This window comes from Homalodisca vitripennis, chromosome 8 (assembly GCF_021130785.1).
Source record: "Homalodisca vitripennis isolate AUS2020 chromosome 8, UT_GWSS_2.1, whole genome shotgun sequence".
In the NCBI taxonomy this organism is placed as follows: domain Eukaryota; kingdom Metazoa; phylum Arthropoda; class Insecta; order Hemiptera; family Cicadellidae; genus Homalodisca; species Homalodisca vitripennis.
In genome coordinates this window covers 72939368-72964081 of record NC_060214.1, presented here as the reverse complement: position 1 = coordinate 72964081, position 24714 = coordinate 72939368, and the positions used below count along the sequence as shown (strand labels likewise).

Sequence of the window (24714 nt, the reverse complement as noted above, 5' to 3'; positions counted from 1 at the left end):
ACATATTTACTCAACCACATGCAGATGCTACCTATTGCCCGTAGAAGACACGGGAATTACGATGATCCCAGTGAGAGTAAGACGCACCTGCTCGTTTGCATACAACATTCCTGATGGTTCTGGCAAAAAACATACAAATTTGCAAAAAAAACTTTAAAGAAATTTTTGCTATTTCTGAAAGGAAGTTGATTGGTTTTACAAACTAAAAAAAAAACAGGATGCTTGATTTTCGAAGACAAAAGAGGGAAAACCCCTGGATCAAATGAACACAAGGTGAAGTATACAGAAAATGACCGTAATCTGGTTAGGTGTCATATAAATTCTTTCCCAAGATACGAAAGCCATTATTGCCGAAAAGTATCAAGCAATGAGTTTTTGTCCCCAGACCTGAACAAACACAGAATGTTTTATGGCATTTAAAACCCAATACCCTACAAGTCCAGTCAACTATAGTTTTTATACAGAAGTATTAAAAAAAGATTTCCCAAAACTCAAGTTTCAAGGCTCTTGCAGCTGATACTTGCAAAAAATGTGATCTTTTTAAAGTGCAGATTTCATCAACGACCAATGAAAGGGCAAAACGGGAAGTTAAAACTAAACAAGAAATTACACCATCGAAAAGCTGAAAAGGCCCATGTCTGCATGAAAGAGGATATTACTTTGTCCCAACTTCCAACTGGTACCGCTACAACATTATGTATGGACTTGCAACAGGTGATGTTCGTGCCCATGCTTACCCATAGCACCATGTTTTACTGCAGACAACTTTCTTGCTATAATCTAGGAATACATGTGGGGGATAATGACTCAGCGTTTATGTGTATGTGGCATGAGGGCATCGGAGGTCGGGGAGCCAATGAAATAGCTTCTTGTCTGTTTAAAGTTGCTACTGTTCAAGGCCATTTTTCTCGGAGAAGACTTGTAATATGGTGCGACAACTGTGGTGCTCAAAAATAAAAACAGGATGCTCTTAATGGCAATTATTTACCTAGTTTCACAAAGGGTTTTATCGCTCTATTAACTTGAAGTATCTTGTAAGTGGGCACAGTTATATGAACTGTGACAGAGACTTTGGCATTATTGAAAAACGCTGCAAAAATGCAATAAGCAATGGTTCCTAAAGACCTGGAAGATGTAGTTGCAAGTGCATAAATTTAAATCCCCCTTCACAGTTTGTTTTCTATGAAGACAGAAGACTTTATAGATTTTAAAGGTCTTGCAAATCAGTTCATTAACACAAAAGATCTAGCTATCAGCAAAATTTCCCACTTCCGAGTTTCTCATAAGAATCCAAGCACAGTGAAGGTAGCGTCAGTTTTGGCACTTCAAGATGATGGTATGGTAACATGGAACAAAGTTGACGTCCTTAAAGAAAAAGGCCGACCTTGGCAATCTTCCCGACTTAAAGGACTTGCCAAAAATCCAGTTTAAATCAAAAATCTCACAAGAAAAGAAGAACGATCTGATAGGAATGATAGACTACATAGAAAAGGCAGAAGACAAGCAGTTTTTATAGAGATCTTCTGGCAGCAGACACCGTTCCTGATGGTGTCATGGAGGTGGATGCAGACATTGAAGACAAGGACTACTAGTTTGTATTAAAAGTAAGGTATTTTAATGTACAAAAGTCCTAGAGTTAATAATATTAAAAATAATATTAATAATATTACGTATATTATGTAACTTTTTTCAGAAAGTCAAGACTATGACTAAAAGTGTTTTATCTTTTGTACGTATTATCATGTATCCTTGTAACATATTTTGATGTTATGGTGTACATTAAACGCTTCTAAACAATACTGGACTTACATCCTTTTTTTTAAACTAACCCTTCACTTACATCATTTATTAAATAAAGAAAAGGCACATACATCCTTTTTCCACAAAAAAACCGATTGCTCTTATATCTTTTTCCATATTTTTTTTGGTTTCCGCTTATATATTTATAGCAGAAATTGTATTATATGTTATTCCCTATTGATTTTATATTTTTATAAATATAAAAAATATTTTATTAGTAAATATTCAATGTTTTAGACATATTTTATTGAATACTGAAAATTTTAGTTTTCTGGCACTTACAACCTTTTCCATTTTTACTACACAGTTATTGATGGATAAAAATAGGGAGATGGAGCTCGGGACACTTCTAGGAAAAAGAAGTTAACGTTTTAGTCACTGTTTCAGCTTTGCTCATTTCCCCAAAATGGGATTTTGAGGGTGAGATGGCTCAAAAATGTTTAAATGTTAGACTCATAAACTGACATCTCATTTTAAAGATCTTTAAAGAAAGGTGATTAAAGAAGAACAGTGGAAACTAGAGCTTTCTATCTCAACCCAGTAAAAACGGCAGCTCGTTGAAATTAATTTAAATGCAAGTTGGATGCATCCTGCTCAACCTCCAGTGAACAAAGATAGAAAAATGAAACTCAGGACACCCCTCTAGGAAAAAAAAGCGAACCATTTCCCCAAAATGGGCTTTTTGGGGAGCATTTTAAAATGTAAAGTTACAGTAACACCAGTAATTACGTTAAGCAAAAAAAGGCTTACTAACCTGTATTTACTATATAAGATGTTCAAACTGTTCTCCCAAGACATTTTGACAATAGGTATCCAAGCTTGTTGTAGAAACTTTAAACGGCACGCTGTGTGGATTCAGGGGGATTTTTTTAAATTTCCACTACTATTCTGTCCCTAAGGTCATTAATGCATTAATGGGTTTCGTTTTATGGACATTGTTATTAATGTGGCCACACACAAAGTATATGAAGGGCCTTGATAAAAGAACAGTGGGGAAATGGGCAAAGTTTTAACAGTGACTAATAAGCTTACTTTTTCCCCTAGAAAGGTATCCTGAGTTCTACCCTTGATTAGTGATTATAATCAAGGGTTCTACCCACTATCTTTCCCCATCAAAAACTAAACAGAGTGTATTTATACTTTTAACCACACTTTATATAGTTATAATAATAATGGCAAATGACGTAATATTAAAAGAACTTAAACGAAAGAGGTCATGGAATTTGACTATCATTATTTTCTTTTTTGCTGGAAGGCCAGGCTTTGGAAAAGTCTCACGAAGCCTCGTTGTACACTGTTCTTTGTTCATTTAGATTTCCATGTTTTGACATTGACAAACATTACTCGGTCCTTGTGGTTGTCTGTAAAACAGTGATTATATTAATGAGATTAAATACATTTATACATAGAGTGACTAATAGTTTGTATTAAGTTTGTCTCATTACTATTCCATTATATTGTACTATTGTGTGTACATCGAAGCCGGCATAGACAACGATAAAGTTTAAGAGAGAGAGAGAGAGAAAAATGCATTCATGATGAAAAAACCAATCTTGAGACAAAATTTCATTGACCCCATGTGTTTGGATTTGTCTCATATGTGTTTTTTTAAATCTCACTTACGCCTCAGCGTCAGCTATGCCGGCTTCGAAGTGCACTGGTTTTTTATTAAAGTACAAAGTACATGATTGGACCTCCCCGGGATTTGAACCCGTGATCTCTCGGTTAGAGAGCCGAGACTATGAACATTAGTCTAAGTAGGAAGACAAGTGTTTTTTTTTAACCGTGAACGCACGTTTATCGAATATTTAATTTAGATGACAGATCTCCAAACACTCGACACCTAATGTTTGGAATTCCGTTTTGTTATACAACTAACAGGACACCTTTGTGCAAAGTATCAATAAGAAAAACTATTTAGATTTGGAGTACGAACGATTTTGACGTGACAACGTCTTAAATTAGGTTGCGGCTCGGAGTCACTCATGAAAAAGTGTAACGCCCGGTAACGTTACGATGCCCGTCCAGTGGGTCCGCCGCACGGGATAAAGCAGATAACTGTAGGTCCGCCGCACGGGATAAAGCAGATAACTATGTTTATTCGTGAAAATGTGGAGTGCTTAGATTCGTCATTTACAACAACTACAACAATAAAGGTAAATAATTGTACACTGATATTTCATTATCGTAAACTATGATTGATTGATTAATTGTTAGATTGACACAAAAGTTGAGAAACTGAGTTTATAGGTTATGTCATACTATTGACAAATGTTGATAGTGTTAAGTAAATTATTAGTTTAAATCACTCTGCAATCAATCGTAATTCAGTCGATTGAGAAGAAACAGCGCGTATTGCTAGTCAAACATTTAAAATAACAAATTATAACCTCTAACCTGTCATAACAGTGCGACCAAACAAACGAACTAAACCGACCAATCACCACGCGCGGAGTTAGAATTTAACTGTGTTTAGCAAGAATTTCAAATTCCAATTTTAGTAAATGTTTTATTCAACTTAACCATTTACAATAACAAATTTTAATTAATTTCAAATTATGTACAATGTTTTAGTAAACAAAATATATTTCTATAGTTAAAATTTGTGCAATTCTTATTTTCATTCAATTCCTTGTTCCTATTGTGCAATTTAATAATATTCATATCAATAAATATACTACCGAGAAAAAGACGTTGTCACGTAAAATCTTCGCCCGTAAAACCGACTTTACAGGCAACCATAATTTTTTTTTTTAATATTTAAGTTTCATAGAGTTTTGTTTTTGAATTATTGGAAGAGCCTTAAAACAGAACTGCATCGTTACGCACATAATGCAATGAGCTGATAACTTCACGGTTTGTACGATAAAGTGACGCTAACTTCTCGATTGTGCCGGTGGCGGTAAAATGCCGTAAAAACTGAAATCTGCTCTAAGCGATAAGGTTATGTTTACTATTTACGTCTGATGTGCCTATGGGTTATGGTGTTTTTATAGTTATCTTACATAGTTTGTGTCATTAAATGTTTTAACGTCATCGAATTTACTTCTGGATTAGTATTGTGATCTGATTATTTTATATATAGGTTACGTAGCCATAAAATTCTACAGAGATATAATAAATATATTTAAAACAGACCATTATTTTGATGTAGTTATAAGGCCGCAACAGGTTAAAACGGTTTTATCATTTCCCATGGATCCTTCGGAAATAGAGTTTTTAGCTGAGCGTCAAAATATCAGCATAATTCCTAAATTCACTAGTAACAATATATTACATTTAATATCAGGTGATATTGGACCATTTAGAGCTGGTTTGCCAGTTGTTGTTCCTTTGTGGGTTGCTGTTAACTTGAGACAAAGACAAAAATGTAGAATAGTTCCACCTGATTGGATGAATATTGAAAGGCTGTTAGAAAAGAAAGAAGAAGAGAAAAGTTCAAGGTTTGTATTTTATTATAACCATTAAGGGGTAGACATTAATAAGTAGTGTACACTTATTCGGTTTCTATTATCAAATGGTTTGATTGGTTGTATCCCAAGGAATAATCAATATTACAAATTGTTTAACTTAGCGTATGATTTCAACTTATTAGTTATAGTCATTTTAATGTTAACAATAAACAACACGAAGTAACTAATATTTTGAGACTTTGAAAATGACAATGAATGTGAGGAAAATATGTGAGATGTTTCTCACAAGTGACGAGATTTAAGTACCTTCAACATATGGGTTTGGCTCCTGGTAATACATGGGAGAATTCTTTCCTTCATTTTTACAAAATCGGTTACTTATTGGTATCAAGCAAGGGAAGTTATAAATATTGTAAGGTTTCTTTGACTTAGGTCTAGGCCATAGTTGGCTTTGTAATGTTATTGTTAAATTTATGTTTTTAAAATTGCAATGGGGTAGGGTACGATAAGCGAACCCGGTGTTTTATATCAAAATTGGCAAACGATATTACTTAATCGTAACCATCGATACTGATTAATTATTTTGAACTATTATCTTAAATAATGTATATCAACAGCTGTAAACACTCTAAAATAATACACGTGTGTAGGATAATATTTCAATTTTACATAAGTAATTCTGATTATTAAAAATGGCAGTCAATTTTATAAAACTACATGTGGCTTTTTCATGGCTTCAACATGTTGGACTCGTACCGAAAAACCCATTATGTGAAATTTGTGGGAAAGAAACAACTGTAACTGTGAGAGGAATAAATATGGTCGTCTTCAGTTTTCCTAATTTTGGTTATAATAATTTGTTTGATCACCGTAAATATTAAATTCATATTTTAATTTAAAACATATACAGTAAGTTAATTGTTATTGAGGACTATAGGTACTTTTATATCGATTGATAGTCTAGGATCCGCTTATCGTACCCTACCCTTGCAATGTATGAGATTTTTCTTTTACAGTAATTTATTATAATTCTTTTTGTGGACGATTTTTACATATCGAATCATTCGCTAATAGCAATAAAATAATGCGTGAAGGCCGCTTATTAAAGTCTCCCCCCATTATGCTTTCTTGAGTAGTTTTATGACTTGAACGAGCCTAAGATCAGGCACAAATGTATGTGTTTATTTGTGTGAATTGTGGAAGTGTACTTTGTGCATAAAGTGTATTTACTCTTCCATAAACTTAAAATTGTTTTTTTACTGTATCCTTACCATATTATTATTACAATTTAATTTATGATATGATTATGCAACTAACTGTAAAATTATTAATAACAAACTACATATTATTTCATCTAGTTTAAAATTAATTATTACAAAGAATAATTATTCTTTGTAATGTATGTTTTGTAGCTTCTTTGTAATAAATTCATGCATTTTTTTAAAATATTGATATTTTATTTTCAAACTTGCCGAATTACTTTTTAAGACTATGACGTCCTATGAACGATATATCGCTATATGGGGTTTTTAAAAGCTACAGTATAATAAGTATCCGACACTTGAGTAATCGATAATGCCTATTAAATCATCACTTACAACGATTTAAATGCTGTCAGACCTGTTTGTTTACCCTTACATAATTGTACTGCCCAATCTTAGTATAAAGAAAATTGTATTATTTCCAATAATCTAACATGTGTGTATATTACACAAAATAACGTGTTGAGTTATTACGTTCCTGTGACCTGTTACTATGGTAGCATGTTAGTATATACAAATTTAACTAACTCACTACAATGTAACATAGACTGATAAACTAATAAATTTATTGGACGGGTTAATTCAAATTTGATCTCAGATCATGTCCCAGATCGTCCAACTTCTCCGACATCAGATCACGTAAAATTTAGGGCGTGTTCTAAGATCGGAAAAGTGCCGATCGGAAATGCTTCTGGCCATCAGTGCGGGCTTCAGTAGTGCCTTTAGTGCCACCTCGCACTTTTGGCGAAAAAGGAAAAATATCCCTCGAGATAGTTCCCAAATTCAAGATCACATAAGCCCTTTTAAAAGTTATGTTTAGCTTTCATACTGCTAGTAACATATTTACAATAACCTAATCTAAATTAACTATCGCATATTTAGATTATCGCATAATAACATTGCACAGTGTTGTAATACTTCCATTGCTAATATATGCCTCATTGCTTTCACACAGTGGCTTGAGCTGTTACTGGCTACTGAGTAACCCATAACACAAAAAATCGTTATGAGAATAAATCATTCAGACCAGCTTTTATTGAAACAACAGTATCCCGATAATAGGTTATTACTAAATTACCTGTTACTGACACTAATACTGCAGATATATAATGGTAGTAACTGCAGTGGGTATGTACATGTTTTATTTGTGTCAAACACCTTTATGCTTCGAAATAGCAAAAAGTACATAAATGTCTTCTTGGTTATATTTTATAAATACATATCCTACATTGTTTTTTATTCACCGTAACATTATTACTTTATATATTGTAATTTGAAATACAATGTAAATAAAATATAACGTAATTTGGAATAAGTAATTTTAGTGACGATTCTTTATTCATTGATGATTCAATATTATCAATCACTCAAGTATTGGACGTTTATTATACTACAGCCTTTTAAAAGATCAGATTTGTATAAACATTATGAATGGCCTTGGAAACTTAGGTTAAATTTCTGAGTTTGTTCTGATCAGTCTGAATTTTCTACCACAAAACAGACAAAAATTGTCAATTTGATCATTATGATAACAATGGTTACATTTTTATAAAGATACAGGTTAAAAAAATAATTTATTTATCTTATATATTTTTGAATTCTTTCCAACTGAAATATAATTTGGCATATTTAAAGTTATTTAAGTGTTCTTTTAAGAAGTATATCTTTTTACACTACAAATATATATTTTATTTACATGCTATAAAGAACCAAACTTAGAAATTTTAATAAATTATCTACTGTCTTTTTTGAACATTTTTATCAAAAATTATTTTTATAGGTTGAATATTACAGAAGTTAAGGATTTTTCAAAATAATAATGTCACCGTAAGTAATAGCCTTAGAATTGCCATTTTAATTCTATTTTGTTAAATTTCAAAAATTCATTACTTAAAAACAGTTAAAGATAATTCGTTTAAACTTGGCATAGGTTATAGGATAGTCAAATAAGCGAATGAAAAATTCTACTAAATCTGAGGTCATGGGTGACATTTTATTTTTTTGTTGGATTATTTGTTATGTGATATGTATTTATGTATTATTAAGTAGTGTTTATTTTGCTATAAATATTTACCTATAAGGTCAATAAATAGTTACTACTCTTAATTTACACTTACTGTTTAAATGCTGTTTTTAAATATACAATATCTTGCTTTATATATATATTATAATACTTATATTATATAAAATCTTATAGATAGCAGTAAATCACACTACTATTACCTTTTAGAAATATTACATCAAATAATTTTTACCATTTTACTTGAGCTGGACCCGTTAAACACGATTCAGTACCTGTGACACTAATGTTTATTTAACTTCTCATTCTTTCAAAATAATTCATTAATATGTCAGATTTCAATGGGATTCAATATGCAATGTAGACATATTTTTTCGATTTGAAATTGTTGACTGATTCTTATACTTAGTTAGTCCGAAGTATATTGAAATGGTGTTGCTGCAGGTTGTTCACAAAGATGCCTGATGAACACTACATGGAGGTGGCTCATATGCTGCTGTCTGTGGCGGGCGATGACATTGAGCGACCCGACGAGATCAGGACTGCGGTGAAGGTAAACAAACATCTTAAATTTAGTGAGGCCGAAGAGCATTGGAACAGTGTTTCTGCAGATGGTTCACAAAGATGCCTGATGAACAACATATGGAGGTGGCTTAACAAGGATTTAAAAAAGGTTTAACATTTCAAATTATATATTTTTTTAAAATCATTCAATGATTGCTCCATAAAATTACATTGTAGCTACTCAAATTTCATAAAAAATTTTTATTTTTAGCTACTCAAATTCATCACAGTTTGTAATATTTGTTTAAAGATTCACACAAGCCAATCCGATATATTTGCTAGAACTCTATGCAAAGTATGAGATTTTGTTCTGTAATTAGTACATCAAAATCTGGACTCATGTTGGAATGACTTTTTTTCAATTTTTAAGTTTGCTCTGTATTTTGATTTGATGACTGCAACAGCTGAGAAGCCCACCTCACAAAGGTAGGAAGTAGCAAAGGGTATCAACAAACACCAACGTTTAGATGTATTTCTTTGGTAAATGGATTTGATACCCACATAATAAAGTTAACAACGTTAATAGGGAGATATTCATCAAAATACACTCAGTTTAGAGAGACCTTTCTTCAATAAACTATTTCAAGATGGAACATCTTGTGTATTCACCCTTAGCTACACAAATCGAGTTTGTTTTTTACCCTCCACTATGTCTTAACACGTTTAAAATATTTGCCTTCTTTTTTTGCAATTACTTACAACAACTCAAAACACCAAACCCATGGTGGTGGTGGTCGTTAGTTTTGTTGGTTACTAATTTTCAACTTGTCAAACACTTCAGTAAGAAAAGTTATCTTCGACAGAAAATTCTAATCAATAAACTATTGGCAATGACATAGTTTTTATCCTTATGGTAAGCATATATTTCGTGTCTCAGCTCAAACGCACTTGAAGGGATTACCAAGATGCAACCAACAAGAACTATTGTAGCATAAAAAATGAGTGGTCAGATCCCGTGTCCTTGTACATTTATTTTAAAATCTTACTTTTTAGGAGTGTTTTTAATATAGTTAATTTCATCCATAACAATGTTATGTATATTGTGCAGTTCCTTAATAAGAAGTTCAACGGCCAATGCTTCTCTATAGATCATGCAATGGGTCCAAATCGCAATGGTCACTTTCGATCGAACAGGGCTTGAAGTCCCCTGTTGACCCACCATTGAACTGTCACTATCAGTAGACTAATTAATATAACACATTTTTGCCAATCAATGTCATGCTCATTGGCTTGTCTGGCTGGAGTGATGTGTAGCGTCAAGGCAAAACATGTTCCAAGAAATGGTGTTAAGTGCACCTGCTAGTCTTTCGCTGGAACGCTATTCATGCCATGACACAGCAGTCTCTTTTGTTTATGCTTAATAAAATGACAATGACATTATTAAGCAAAGAAATTGTTTTAATATAAAGTTAACTTTAATTAATTTATGGAGACGTAGGTATATTAATGATAACTGAATAATTCGAAATGACATTATAAATCTAGTCTAGTGTGAAGGTAATAATAAATATTTATATTTTATTTGCTGGAGCGTCTAATACAGACCTCTGAGGAACACCACAATTAAGCTCCCTAGCTGAAGATCACTGATCATGAAGATAAACATTTAGACTCCTCTTAGACAAAAGATCTAAAATATTGTTGTGCAGACCACTGATGCTGTACTGTTCCATCTTCGATGTAATACATGGTAGGGCCCTATGTAGTTTTGAAAAGGAAGGAAGCATATTTTGGTACATGTAATTGCAGTGTTCATTGTTAAGAGTCTCAGATGTTAAACGAAATCATGAATGGTTTTTAGGGTTTACGCATCTGCACCTCTAGTTTACATGAATTATATTTCCAACACATGGTTGAGTTTGCTGCATTTTTAACCCTGAACAAGAATATGTATCGGAGCCTTTCTGAAAAACCTACATCATTAAAAAAACATATATAGTTACAACTGCCATAGTTGAGTTTATCTTGTTTTACCGATAAACCCTTTCCGAACGAAATACGGGTGCTGAATGGTGTGTTGTAGTTCCGCTAGCGAACGAATCACAGGCACTGCACAGCTGGTGTACTACGTCTCATTTCACTGACATTTGAGATTAGTTCAGTGGGTTCTACAGGCTCTGCATTGTGCCTGTAAAACATCTCAAGAATAGTTTTAAAACTATTTTAAACAATATTGCAGCTGTTTTTTGCAGTACATTTTCTGGTTTGTTGAGGAGCAACAAAAGTTCCAGCTGAGTGAATTGTCTGCTGATGTAAACAAACTAGTCAAGCCACTGTGAGTTGTATTCTTAGTACTTTTATTGTTATTTTCATCACAATACAAGTTTGTTGTAGATTTTAATCTATTGTAGATATGTAGGTAAAGAGCAATTAAATAATGTAATCCGTTTTAGGCCTCATTTTCATGTATATAGCTAGAGGATGGTTTAACACCCAGTGATGAAAAGACCGATTTACCTCCTCCACCTGATATAAGCCTAGATATTCCTAACAATAACGATTTGTATAAATTTTATTTTTTACCGTTTATTGGATTAGATATAATATTAAAAAACAAAAGAAATAAGTTGAGATACACATATTCAATAAAACAAATATGATTTGATGGACTAACAGCTTTAAATTTACACTAAACTTTAGATTTTGGTTAAAATAACAAAATATTTGGGTCAGATTCCGTTATATGCCCCCAACGCTTAAACTTTTTTCAATGAACTTAGAACGTTATAAAACGATGTAGTTGAGTAACAGAACTAACATTCCATCAATCAACAAGCATTTCCAGGTATTGCGATCGGTATTGTTGTTGCTGTTATCTTATCTTTCTCGAGAATCCCGATTACGGCAGGCCGCGCGGCATCACATGATTATTTAAGTTTTTTGCACGGTACATAATTGCCTTTCCATTACAATTCAATTTATATTTCTGATCAGCCCCTCTAGAATGTGATATTTTACTGATAGGTACTATCTTGAGGGATGTTTTTCTTTCGTTGACGGCCGCGCTGATGGCCGGAGGCACTCGCATTTTGGGTGGCGGAGTGTGATCAAGAATAAAAACAAGTTTTTTTCAATAAAGAGTTTAGTTTTTGTTTGTTTTTGTTGAATTTTTGTGTTTGGAGAAATGTAGGGGTGTGGTTGATATAATACGTAAGTACCCTTTTTTCTTAGCTAGTAACCAATTGTAATTCATTATAATCATCCGTAAATGAAAAATTAACGTTTGGGGCATAATGTTCTGTTACTCAACTACATCGTTTTATAACATTCTAAGTTCATTGAAAAAAGTTCAAGCGTTGGGGGCATATAACGGAATCTGACCAATATTTGTTTTAAGTATTCAATTATAAAGTAAAAATATAGTGGTGTAACAAAAACCATTGTTTTACTATACATTTAAAGTCTTAATCATAAAAAAGTCATGGATTGCCTTATTTTTCCAAATATAAAATGTTCGTTTAAGAAATACAACACTGTTGTCCTACTTTAACTGAACATTTCAATACAACTAGATAGCACTTTATAATGAGTCCTGAATTAAAAAATATATATACGAGTACATACACAGGTCTGAGAAGTCTACTTTGGTCCTAAAACAACTGAGATAGGTTTTATAAATGCCTTAAAATTTGAAGTTAAAGTTAGACAGTAACTTTGTTTTTGATATCTATATTGCACTACTGAGCATGTGCTGCATACGTAATATTTGCTAAAACTTACTGTTAAAAGTATATTTTTACTAAATCTTTTAATTTAGTTATCTGGAGATAAGGTTGAATTAATAAGAAGTGCAAGGAAGCGGTACACCATATTTGGTAGTTTGGTGGTTTGTTGAATTGCTGAAAAAGGCCCTCGAGGCTTAAGTGCATGGCAATAGGCCGCCCCATAGAAGAAGAAGAATAATAAGAAGTGCTGTTATTCTATTTGAAGACTATAAATGAACGCAAAATAAAATATAATTAAGTAAACATACGATAGTTTTGTCGTAATACAATGGTTACATAGAACAGCTGATTACATTTAACAAGCGCTTTCAATTAATTGATGTCATTTCATCAATGTATTTGGAGAGAAAATTCCTTTCTTAATGTGCATCTAGGGCAACAGATAGACCTATGTACCAAATGTCATGTCTCCATCTTTCTTGGTTTTTGCAAGGTTTTTGCAAGTTGATGAATCAGTCAGTAGTCAGGACACTTCGTTTTACATAGAAAACTTACAAACTTTGAAATTGTAATTTTTGTTTTTTGTTAGTATAAGGTACAGTAAATATAATATTACTTAACAAGTAAAACATACAACTGTAATACTTTTTTTATTGACCAATGAAAAAACTCTTTCTTTGAGTACAGTAGTTACAGTCACGAAATAGAGTGCAATGTGTGGTACGAAGGGCCGGGTACAATGACTAACGCTTATCTTACACTTGTGTCCAAGGACTTGTGGGATATCCGGGTGTCCAAACTGCGTTCATCGGTTGACACATTTATCAAGAGCCATGGCCGCACGGCACGAGTCGACCATCTGACCCAGTTGGAGATAAACTCTGTACGCCCTCTGCTGCCTGACGCTCTCAACATTGTACACGATCTCCAAGTAAGTGTGATACACTGAAAAATAATGACATTTGAATTTGGGTGGAGGGTTAGTAATGAATTAATTGAGATGCTTAGATATGTGTATCGATCAAAGATTAAATTTTAATCCACACATCGGCAGTGCCGGTATCTTAGAGGCAGTCAGCTTCGATATTCTGAACTAATTGTCTACTTCATTTTTTGGGGGGGGGGGGAATCAATAATTGATCGAGAGCAAAATCACAAGTGATTTCTTAAATGTGAAGTTGTTTTAATAAACATAATCATAGAGTTTCAATAGAAATTTATGGATGTATTAACTTGTAGTTTTTCTGTGTTATAGTATAATTATCTAAACTTTGAATGACAATTATCTAGAAAAACTAATAAAATATTATAAAAAATTGTGGTCAATGGTCTGAGAATCCTAAAGCTTTTTCTGTTTCTTTCTCTGCAATGCCTTAAAAACTCTGAAATATATCTATATCCTTACAAAACTTTAATCAGCTGCAATTTGGAAATATTAAAAAATTAGTGTAAAAATAAAAAGGCATAAAAGTTGTACGGTTATGAGTGTTCAAACTTTATAAAACAGTTTTTTTTTTTTAATTTGCGTTGCAGAACAGACTAAATAAAAACTGTTCACTGTTACAAAAACACCAGCCATCTTTGAAATGTTTATTCTGGCTTGAAACAACTTGAAATCATTAGTGCTTCTTGTATTTGTGTTTATAAATCCAAAAAACTAAATATTGTTAAAGCTATATATTTTTAAATTATTTTGTTTAATTATTTATTGGACCCCATGTGTATATAGAAATTTGGGATTATGGTATTTTTGTGTTCGGGAGGCCATGATTGGTAAAAACACCTTACAGATTCCTCCTGTTAAATTAGGAGTAATGCAGATTTCATGAAATTTACATAAAATAACCCACTATTTAACATTTGTACAATTGCTATTACCAGGGCTTAGCAGTCAAATAGTATGTCCAGCCTATTATTGTTGTTGGATAGTTATTTGTAAATTTAAATTTCTAAAATATGTTTGCTGTTTAAGCATTTATGATATATTTAACCCTCTAAGTGCTGCTTGGTAGTGCAATATTGTACTACGCGAGGTTAGCTTCGTTGATATTTTGTAATCTATTTTATATAGTTGTAAACAAGGAAAACTGTTGTTGATTATAGATGATTTTAGCTATACATATTAGCTGGAATCGTCATTGCTTACAGAAGACACTCTACACAAGTTGTTTTGTTATTGTTGATAACTAATCTAATTTGACTTTTTATTTAAGATTTTTTATTAATCATAATACAGATCAGATAAATATAAAATTACCAATATGGATTCTTTTTAGTTGCTATAAACTTACTTGTTGAAGTAATTGTTTGACTTTGCTAGATTTTTAGAGTTTTTAGCGGCCAGAAACAACACATTTTTTGTTTCTGTGTTTTTTATCTAAAACTTAAATGTGCAAATTGTATATATTTTGTATTTGTAATACATTTATTTTCATTTATGTATATTTTGGATTTTTATTTGAGTGAGTTTAGTATGGTATGCTGTGCTAAATGAGAAAAAAATAAAACAAATGGTTTTCTCTTAAAAACAATTATAACTGTTCAACTGCCATGTTAAGTAATTAATTATAGTTATTATTTTGTTATTCTGTAGATTTTGGTGAAAATTATAAATATATATATATATATATATATATATATATATATATATATATATATACAAACTGTAACATAGTATATATATATATATACAGGGTGTCAATTAAGTCTGGAACCTCTTTTTTAATTTTTGAACCACAATAGAAAGAAATACCAAAGTTCACATGTGCTTACTGGTGATAGTAACGCACACATCTGCCCAATTACCGACCGGATAATCCCTTTGGGGGACGGTCCACAAGGAGTCAGACAAAATTCTTAAATAGCAGCATAGGTCAAGTTTGGTATCAAAGTAAAGGTCTTACTTAGCAGAGTACAATGCCGCAAACCGGACTTCAAAAGGTGGATTCATTCAGTAGTTATAGCTATTTGAATTTTAAAACAATTGAACAATGTAAATTATTAAGTATTACAAGTAAACACCAATTTTTAAGTACCTGTGATCAAAGTAAGTGTTCAAAATGTTCCCCTCCCATCATCTGACAATGTAGTAATCGAAGCCAGAAATCAATAATTATTACCAATAACACAACTACTGTTAGAATGTGAAAGTGGCAGATAGAGTCATACACAGCATCCACAGAAACTTAACGTTTGGGCAGGTATTACAGGAAATCAAATTATGGGCCCATTATTTATCAATGGTAATTTAAATGGTGACTCGTATCTAGCAATGCTCCAAAATGAGATAATTCCTGCACTACAAGCTGCTCTTGGTCGACAATTTCAAAGAATTTATTTCCAACAAGATGGCGCGCCACCACACTTTGCTCTCCTTGTTAGAGAATACTTGGATACAATATTCCTTCGCAGATGGATTGGAAGACATGGTGCAATAGAGTGGCCTGCTCGTTCCCCTGATAAATCTCCGCTGGATTTTTTTTCTTTGGGGATACCTCAAAGATAAAGTTTATCGTACTAAGCCTCGAGATTTGGCGCACCTGAGAAATCTCATAGTCTAAGAAGCTCAAGATATTCCTCGTGACTACCTTCAAAATGCAGTGGATGGCTTTTACAACCGCCTAGGACTATTGCCAGACGATGGGAGGGGAACATTTTGAACACTTACTTTGATCACAGGTACTTAAAAATTGGTGTTTACTTGTAATACTTAATAATTTACATTGTTCAATTGTTTTAAAATTCAAATAGCTATAACTACTGAATGAATCCACCTTTTGAAGTCCGGTTTGCGGCATTGTACTCTGCTAAGTAAGACCTTTACTTTGATACCAAACTTGACCTATGCTGCTATTTAAGAATTTTGTCTGACTCCTTGTGGACCGTCCCCCAAAGGGATTATCCGGTCGGTAATTGGGCAGATGTATGCGTTACTATCACCAGTAAGCACGTGTGAACTTTGGTATTTTTTTATATTGTGGTTTAAAAATTAAAAAAGAGGTTCCATACTTAATTGACACCCTGTATATATAATAGTTTGTTAATTTTTATGTACTTACTATTTACTTTCAACATTTGCTTGCAAAACTCCTAATACCCAGGACTTCATAAAATTCAATTGAAACAAATAAATCTAAATTTGACAATAATGATCCAAAGTTTTTAACAAAATACCACCCAGGACTTTAAAAAATTAACAATATACTTCGATTAGCATACAGTTTATTGAACAGCTCTACTTCAACTAAAAACATTTTCAAATACATTCCAAAAATAAGATTTAGAAAACCACCAGTTTTGAAAGATATTTTAGTCCATCCAAAATTACCTAAGCATAAAGACCAAAAAAACGTGACAGTTGGGTCACATCCTTGCAATAAACCCAGGTGTCACATGTGCTCTACTTCAAAAACATTTACAAGTAGTTCTACACAAAAATCATACAGTATATTTGAAGACAACATGTGAATAAAAAAATATTGTTTACCAAATTCAATGCAAGTTATGCCCTAAACATTATATTGGCTCAACGATAAATTCTCTTAGAACAAGGATGACAGGACACAGGTAATGCATATAAACATAAAAAGATAGAGCAACCTGTAGTACATGGCTTAATACATAATTTAAATTTTGAAGAAACATATTCAGTGAAACCGATTAGAAAAATATTAGAAAATTTAAGTACAAACAGTCTTAGAACCATGGAACAAGCCCATCAACTCGTTACCAAATCAAAATTTCCAAGTGGATTAAATTTAAGGTGACTTAGTCAACAAAGTGAATTTACAAAATTAAATTATATGTTTACCATTCTACATAATTCATTATTAATTTTCATTTTCTGTGTTGATGTTTTATGTTTATTTTATTTTGTTCTTATAGCCCTATTTATATTTTTGTAATTTCCAGAAGACGGCTTAAGCTGAAATATAGAAACTGTTAATTTAAACATTTGAAGATTTATTATTGAAGATTAATATATATATGTATATATATATATTTTAATAAACATTGAATCGCAAAAAGTACTTGCTCCGCCGGGACTCGAACCCGGATCTCTCACTTGCCGGGTGAATGTGCTACCATTACACCACAGAGCCCTCACTTTTTACGATTCAATTATTTTGTATTTGGCCGTTTCTTTCACATATGTGTTTAAATAACCAAACTAACATATGATCGGAAGACCAAATACCTGTCAAATGACTTCTGTTTACATTGATTAAATTGGAAATAAATGGCAATAGCCGAAATTAATTTATTTTAATAAACATTGAATCGCAAAAAGTACTTGCTCCGCCGTACTTTTTGCTTCGGCGGAGCAAAAAGTACGGCGGAGTACATATATATATATATATATATATATATATGTACATGTATATATATGTATGTGTATATATATATATATGTATATATATATATATATATATATATATATATATATTCAGCACTTAAAAGGTTAAAAATTTTTTACACTGCAAATATGCCATATATGTTGAGTTTAGTTGTAAGTTAAAAAAAGTTGCTAAAACTGTGTTAGTGTGAAAATTTTGATAAAAATAGTATCTTTGGTTATATTAGTTATAAAATTTACTGTGTAGCTAATATAATCAAAGATAGTACAGTGATGATTTAGTTCTTGGGAACTAATGTAATGAGCTTATCTGTAAAAAACAAATATTTCATTGATTGCTAACTTTACTCTGCTCCTGTGTTTGTGTATTGTCTCGTAACAGAACAGAACCACATACTTGTTATATACTGAGAAAGAAGCAGAAGTTAAAAGACTATTTCCTGTTTCAGACGGAAGACGCAGAAGATCAGACATTCTATGAGTCTTCGACGTTTATTTCACAGCAGTGAGCATGTTCTGTTACTCAAGACTTCCATTCGATGATAATGTATAGTCACATGATTTCTCTTCTTCCACCCGAAGACCTTATTCTGTGAATGTTATTTGCTGCTATGGAATGCTATAGAGAATATCAGAGTATTTGTGATTAAAAATGTTCAAAGAGGAATCAAAAGTGAGTGGAGATATTTTGGGATTCAAAGGCAAATGTGGAACTTGAGGAATTGGTGTAACTTGTTAATTTCCAAAATTAGAAGAAATCCTTGAGGATTTATTCATCTAAAGTACCTTTGTATGAATTGAGTTTTAGTCTATTTGTGAGTAATTAATTAGATGCACAGTTATTTTCAAGGTAAAATCTATTCTAAATAGTAACAATTACACATTTATGTTACACATATATAAATGCTCTTTTAATGAGGAACCCAATCATTCCTGAATATGTTTATAGTTATAATTCTTGAATAAGAAACAAAATTGACTTCTACATAATGTATAATGTTTGTTCATTTTTGTCTAATAAATATATTTTTATACAGAGTAAAGAACTTTTAATTACGCTGTAACATATTAATGAGTTTGTAATAAAAACTTTTCAGAAAAATTAAATTATTGTTGGATAATGATTAGAGGGAATGCAGCTTGTTGAGGACGTGTTCTTCTGTTTATCTTCAAGAATTAAAGCAAATCATAAGATTTATGATGTTTTAATACATTAAGTACAGCTATCACATTTCAGCTAATTACAATATTGATATCGATATAACACCTGAATATAGATATGAGTTTACCTGAAATTAGGTTTAATTAAACACAATTGAGCTAGGATGTAATTTAAATCAAATTTAATCAGAGTTGTAACATTTTCATAAGAATATTCAAATAACCAAACTGTTCATTTAGAGGATAAACATATGATTATAAATTAACATAATTATGATCTTTACATTCTCTCCAGGTATTTTTTAGTTTAAATTATAATCCAAGAGAGACGTTTGAGAGCTCCTTTGTTCACAAGGAAGGGGCAATTGATGACTTACATGAGTTTTGGTTCTATTGTTGAGTAGGCAAGTCTATGACTTCTGATGGTAGGCCTGATTGATCTCTAGTAAGGTCTTCTCTCACAGAAATATCTTCTTCACCATCCCCTGGATTAGGCATGTCTTGTGAGCCTTTCATAAACCATAGTCACCTTCAGGTGCTAATTGTCTTGTCGATATTGTACTCTCTCAACCCTCAAGAAGACAAATGTAAGCATAATCTGCATTTCTATCTATCAATGTTACGTCTTATTTAGAGTTACAAATATGGTGCTTAATCAAAACTGGGCCGGATTTCATAAGCCAAGTTGGTATCGACACTAAGCTACCAGATCGCTTAGGATGTCCAAACATTCTTTCATGAGAGTTTGTGGAAGTACATAAGAGAGATCCACTGCGTGTAGGGTTTCATCCAAAACCAATGCTCATTTAAAAATATCTAAATTCTTATTTTTTAGAGCCAACTGTACATATAATCCCACTATAGTGCTCTACTTGCCCATAGCCTTTAGGGTTGTAAGGAGTGGTGCGACTAGTGGCAATGCCATTGCAAAATAAATACTCTTTTATTTCTTGTGACACAAATGACAATGAGGTTCCTCAGTTAGAATGAATCTGGCAGGTGTGCCGAATACAGTAAATAATTGTTTTAATTTTGATATTATTTCTGATGAAAGATCTGGGCAAGGAAAATCAAATGGGAATCTTGAATACTCGACTACAACAGTAACAATGTAGCGGTTTCTTGAAGATGTTGGTAAGGGCTCTTTAAAGTCAACATTGTCATTCAATTAGATTTGTTGATTTCATGAGTTTTCTTTCATTTTAGCAAAATTTGTTTTACTTCTGCACAAACTTTACAAAAAGATGTTAATTTTCTGATTTCTTCTATGATGTACGGCAAATTCTTACTCCTGGCCCAGTGATACATTCGAGTTTCGCCTGAATGGCATACTAAATTATGGAAACTTCTAAGCTGGTCAAGTTTTCAGTAATAGAACTACAAATTCCGGCATGTGTTTATGGTTTCAGTAGCAACATTTTCTCGGCACTCCCAGTGGTAACAGATGTTTGCGTCAGCAGACTGATAGTAGACTTTGTCGATGTGTTGTGGTGAACTACAGTATTCCTTGTGGTCCAAGAGCCAATTTACTCAGTATAAGCACAGAACCTGGTTTTTCTTGAAATCGATTGAGGAATTTTATTTTGAGAAGAAATCAAGCACCAGCTTTGCTAGTTTCTATAGGAGTTAAAATAACAAGGAGAGTAAGGATTAAAAATATGAAACAATATTTTTTCTGTGATATTTTTGTTAGTTTTATACGCTTAGAATAAACCATCAGACACATACATAATATTATATCACTGTCGTACAACTAGATAAAGAGACTGAAATTCCCCACTTTAATGTGTGTGTAAACTAAGAAACCATCAGACACATACATAATATTATATCACTGTCGTACAACTAGATAAAGAGACTGATATTCGCCACTTTAATGTGTGTGTAAACTAAGAAACCATCAGACACATACATATTATTATATCACTGTGTCGTACAACTAGATAAAGAGACTGAAATTCGCCACTTTAATGTGTGTGTAAACTAAGAAACCATCAGACACATACATAATATTATATCACTGTCTTACAACTAGATAAAGAGACTGAAATTCGCCACTTTAATGTGTGTGTAAACTAAGAAACCATCAGACACATACATAATATAATATCACTGTCGTACAACTAGATAAAGAGACTGAAATTCGCCACTTTAATGTGTGTGTGTAAACTAAGAAAACCATCAGACACATACATAATATTATATCACTGTCGTACAACTAGATAAAGAGACAGAAATTCGCCACTTTAATGTGTGTGTAAACTAAGAAAACCATCAGACACACACATAATATTATATCACTGTCGTACAACTAGGTTAAAGAGACTGAAATTCGCCCACTTTAATGTGTGTGTGTAAACTAAGAAACCATCAGGCACATACATTAATATTACATCACTGTCGTACAGCTAGATAAAGAGAATGAAATTCGCCACTTTAATGTGTGTGTTAAACTATGAAACCATCAGACACATACATAATATTATATCACTGTCGTTACAACTAGGTAAAGAGAATGAAATTCGCCACTTTAATGTGTGTGTAAACTAAGAAAACCATCAGACACATTCATAATATTATATCACTGTCGTACAACTAGATAAAGAAGACTGAAATTCGCCACTTTAATGTGTGTGTAAACTAAGAAACCATCAGACACATACATAATATTATATCAATGTCTTACAACTAGATAAAGAGACTGAAATTCGCCACTTTAATGTGTGTGTAAACTAAGAAACCATCAGACACATACATAATATTATATCACTGTCGTACAACTAGAGTAAAGAGAATGAAATTCGCCACTTTAATGTGTGTGTAAAACTAAGAAAACCATCAGACACATACATAATTATAATATCACTGTCGTACAACTAGATAAAGAGACTGAAATTCGCCACTTTAATGTGTGTGTAAACTAAGAAACCATCAGACACATACATAATATTATATCACTGTCGTACAACTAGATAAAGAGACAGAAATTCCACCACTTTAATGTGTGTGTAAACTAAGAAACCATCGGGACACATACATAATATTATATCACTGTCATACAGCTAGATAAAGAGAATGAAATTCGCCACTTTGATGTGTGTGTAAACTAAGAAACCATCAGACACATACATAATATTATATCACTGTCGTACAACTAGGTAAAGAGAATGAAATTCGCCACTTTAATGTGTGTGTAAACTAAGAAACCATCAGACACATACATAATATTATATCACTGTCGTACAACTAGGTAAAGAGAATGAAATTCGCCACTTTAATATGTGTGTGTAAACTAAGAAACCATCAGACACATACATAATATTATATCACTGTCGTACAACTAGGTAAAGAGAATGAAATTCGCCACTTTAATGTGTGTGTGTAAACTAAGAAACCATCAGACACACACATAATATTATATCACTGTCGTACAACCTAGGTAAAGAGAATGAAAATTCGGCACTGTAATGTGTGTGTAAATAAGAAACCATCAGACACATACATAATATTATATCACTGTTGTACAACTAGGTAAAGAGACTGAAATTCGCCACTTTAATGTGTGTGTAAACTAAGAAATCATCATCAGACACATACATAAATATTATATCACTGTCGTACAGCTAGGTAAAGAGAATGAAATTCGCCACTTTTAATGTGTGTGTAAACTAAGAAACCATCAGACACATACATAATATTATATCACTGTCGTACAGCTAGGTAAAGAGAATGAAAATTCGCCACTTTAATGTGTGTGTAAACTAAGAAACCATCAGACACACACATAATATTATATCACTGTCGTACAGCTAGGTAAAGAGAATGAAATTCGCCACTTTAATGTGTGTGTAAACTAAGAAACCATCAGACACACACATAATATTATATCACTGTCGTACAACTAGGTAAAGAGAATGAAAATTCACCACTTTAATGTGTGTGTAAACTAAGAAACCATCAGACACATACATAATATTATATCACTGTCGTACAACTAGGTAAAGAGAATGAAATTCGCCATTTTATTGTGTGTGTAAACTAAGAAACCATCAGACACATACATAATATTATATATCACTGTCGTACAACTAGGTAAAGTGAATGAAATTCGCCACTTTAATGTGTGTGTGTAAACTAAGAAACCATCAGACACATACATAACATTATATCACTGTCGTACAACTAGATAAAGAGACTGAAATTCGCCACTTTAAAGTGTGTGTAAACTAAGAAACCATCAGACACACACATAATATTATATCACTGTCGTACAACTAGATAAAGAGACTGAAATTCGCCACTTTAATGTGTGTGTAAACTAAGAAACCATCAGACACATACATAATATTATATCACTGTCGTACAACTAGATAAAGAGACTGAAATTCGCCACTTTAATGTGTGTGTAAACTAAGAAACCATCATCAGACACATACATAATATTATATCACTGTCATACAGCTAGATAAAGAGAATGAAATTCGCCACTTTGATGTGTGTGTAAACTAAGAAACCATCAGACACATACATAATATTATATCACTGTCGTACAACTAGGTAAAGAGAATGAAATTCGCCACTTTAATGTGTGTGTAAACTAAGAAACCATCAGACACATACATAATATTATATCACTGTCGTACAACTAGGTAAAGAGAATGAAATTCGCCACTTTAATGTGTGTGTAAACTAAGAAACCATCAGACACATACATAATATTATATCACTGTCGTACAACTAGGTAAAGAGAATGAAATTCGCCACTTTAATGTGTGTGTAAACTAAGAAACCATCAGACACACACATAATATTATATCACTGTCGTACAACTAGGTAAAGAGAATGAAATTCGGCACTGTAATGTGTGTGTAAACTAAGAAACCATCAGACACATACATAATATTATATCACTGTCGTACAACTAGATAAAGAGACTGAAATTCGCCACTTTAATGTGTGTGTAAACTAAGAAACCATCATCAGACACATACATAATATTATATCACTGTCGTACAGCTAGGTAAAGAGAATGAAATTCGCCACTTTAATGTGTGTGTAAACTAAGAAACCATCAGACACATACATAATATTATATCACTGTCGTACAGCTAGGTAAAGAGAATGAAATTCGCCACTTTAATGTGTGTGTAAACTAAGAAACCATCAGACACATACATAATATTATATCACTGTCGTACAACTAGGTAAAGAGAATGAAATTCGCCACTTTAATGTGTGTGTAAACTAAGAAACCATCAGACACACACATAATATTATATCACTGTCGTACAACTAGGTAAAGAGAATGAAATTCGCAACTTTTATGTGTGTGTAAACTAAGAAACCATCAGACACATACATAACATTATATCACTGTCGTACAACTAGATAAAGAGACTGAAATTCGCCACTTTAATGTGTGTGTAAACTAAGAAACCATCAGACACACACATAATATTATATCACTGTCGTA

At 32.3% G+C, this 24714-nt stretch overlaps 1 protein-coding gene and 1 long non-coding RNA gene across 2 annotated transcripts; both read left to right on the top strand.

Moving 5' to 3' along the window:
• Window positions 1-4592: 4592 nt before the first annotated feature.
• Window positions 4593-19118, top strand: LOC124367703 (probable DNA replication complex GINS protein PSF2). The gene is made up of 4 exons (XM_046824772.1): window positions 4593-5243; window positions 8940-9048; window positions 13497-13655; window positions 18530-19118. The coding sequence occupies exons 1-4, from the start codon at window positions 4996-4998 to the stop codon at window positions 18587-18589; spliced, it is 576 nt and encodes a 191-aa protein (XP_046680728.1). The 5' UTR covers window positions 4593-4995; the 3' UTR covers window positions 18590-19118.
• Window positions 19119-23626: 4508 nt separating this feature from the next.
• LOC124367144 lies at window positions 23627-24327 on the top strand. The gene is made up of 2 exons (XR_006922871.1): window positions 23627-23890; window positions 24262-24327. It is a non-coding gene; the product is annotated as an uncharacterized LOC124367144 (long non-coding RNA).
• The last annotated feature ends 387 nt before the right edge of the window (window positions 24328-24714 follow it).

Bases quoted from the DNA above. Each gene is read 5' to 3' on its own strand.
- LOC124367703 (XM_046824772.1), top strand. From the start codon at position 4,996: ATGGATCCTTCGGAAATAGAGTTTTTAGCTGAGCGTCAAAATATCAGC. The intron at 9,049-13,496 runs GTAAACAAACAT...CTTGTGTCCAAG, and splicing joins AGATCAGGACTGCGGTGAAG to GACTTGTGGGATATCCGGGT. The intron at 13,656-18,529 runs GTAAGTGTGATA...TTCCTGTTTCAG, and splicing joins ACATTGTACACGATCTCCAA to ACGGAAGACGCAGAAGATCA.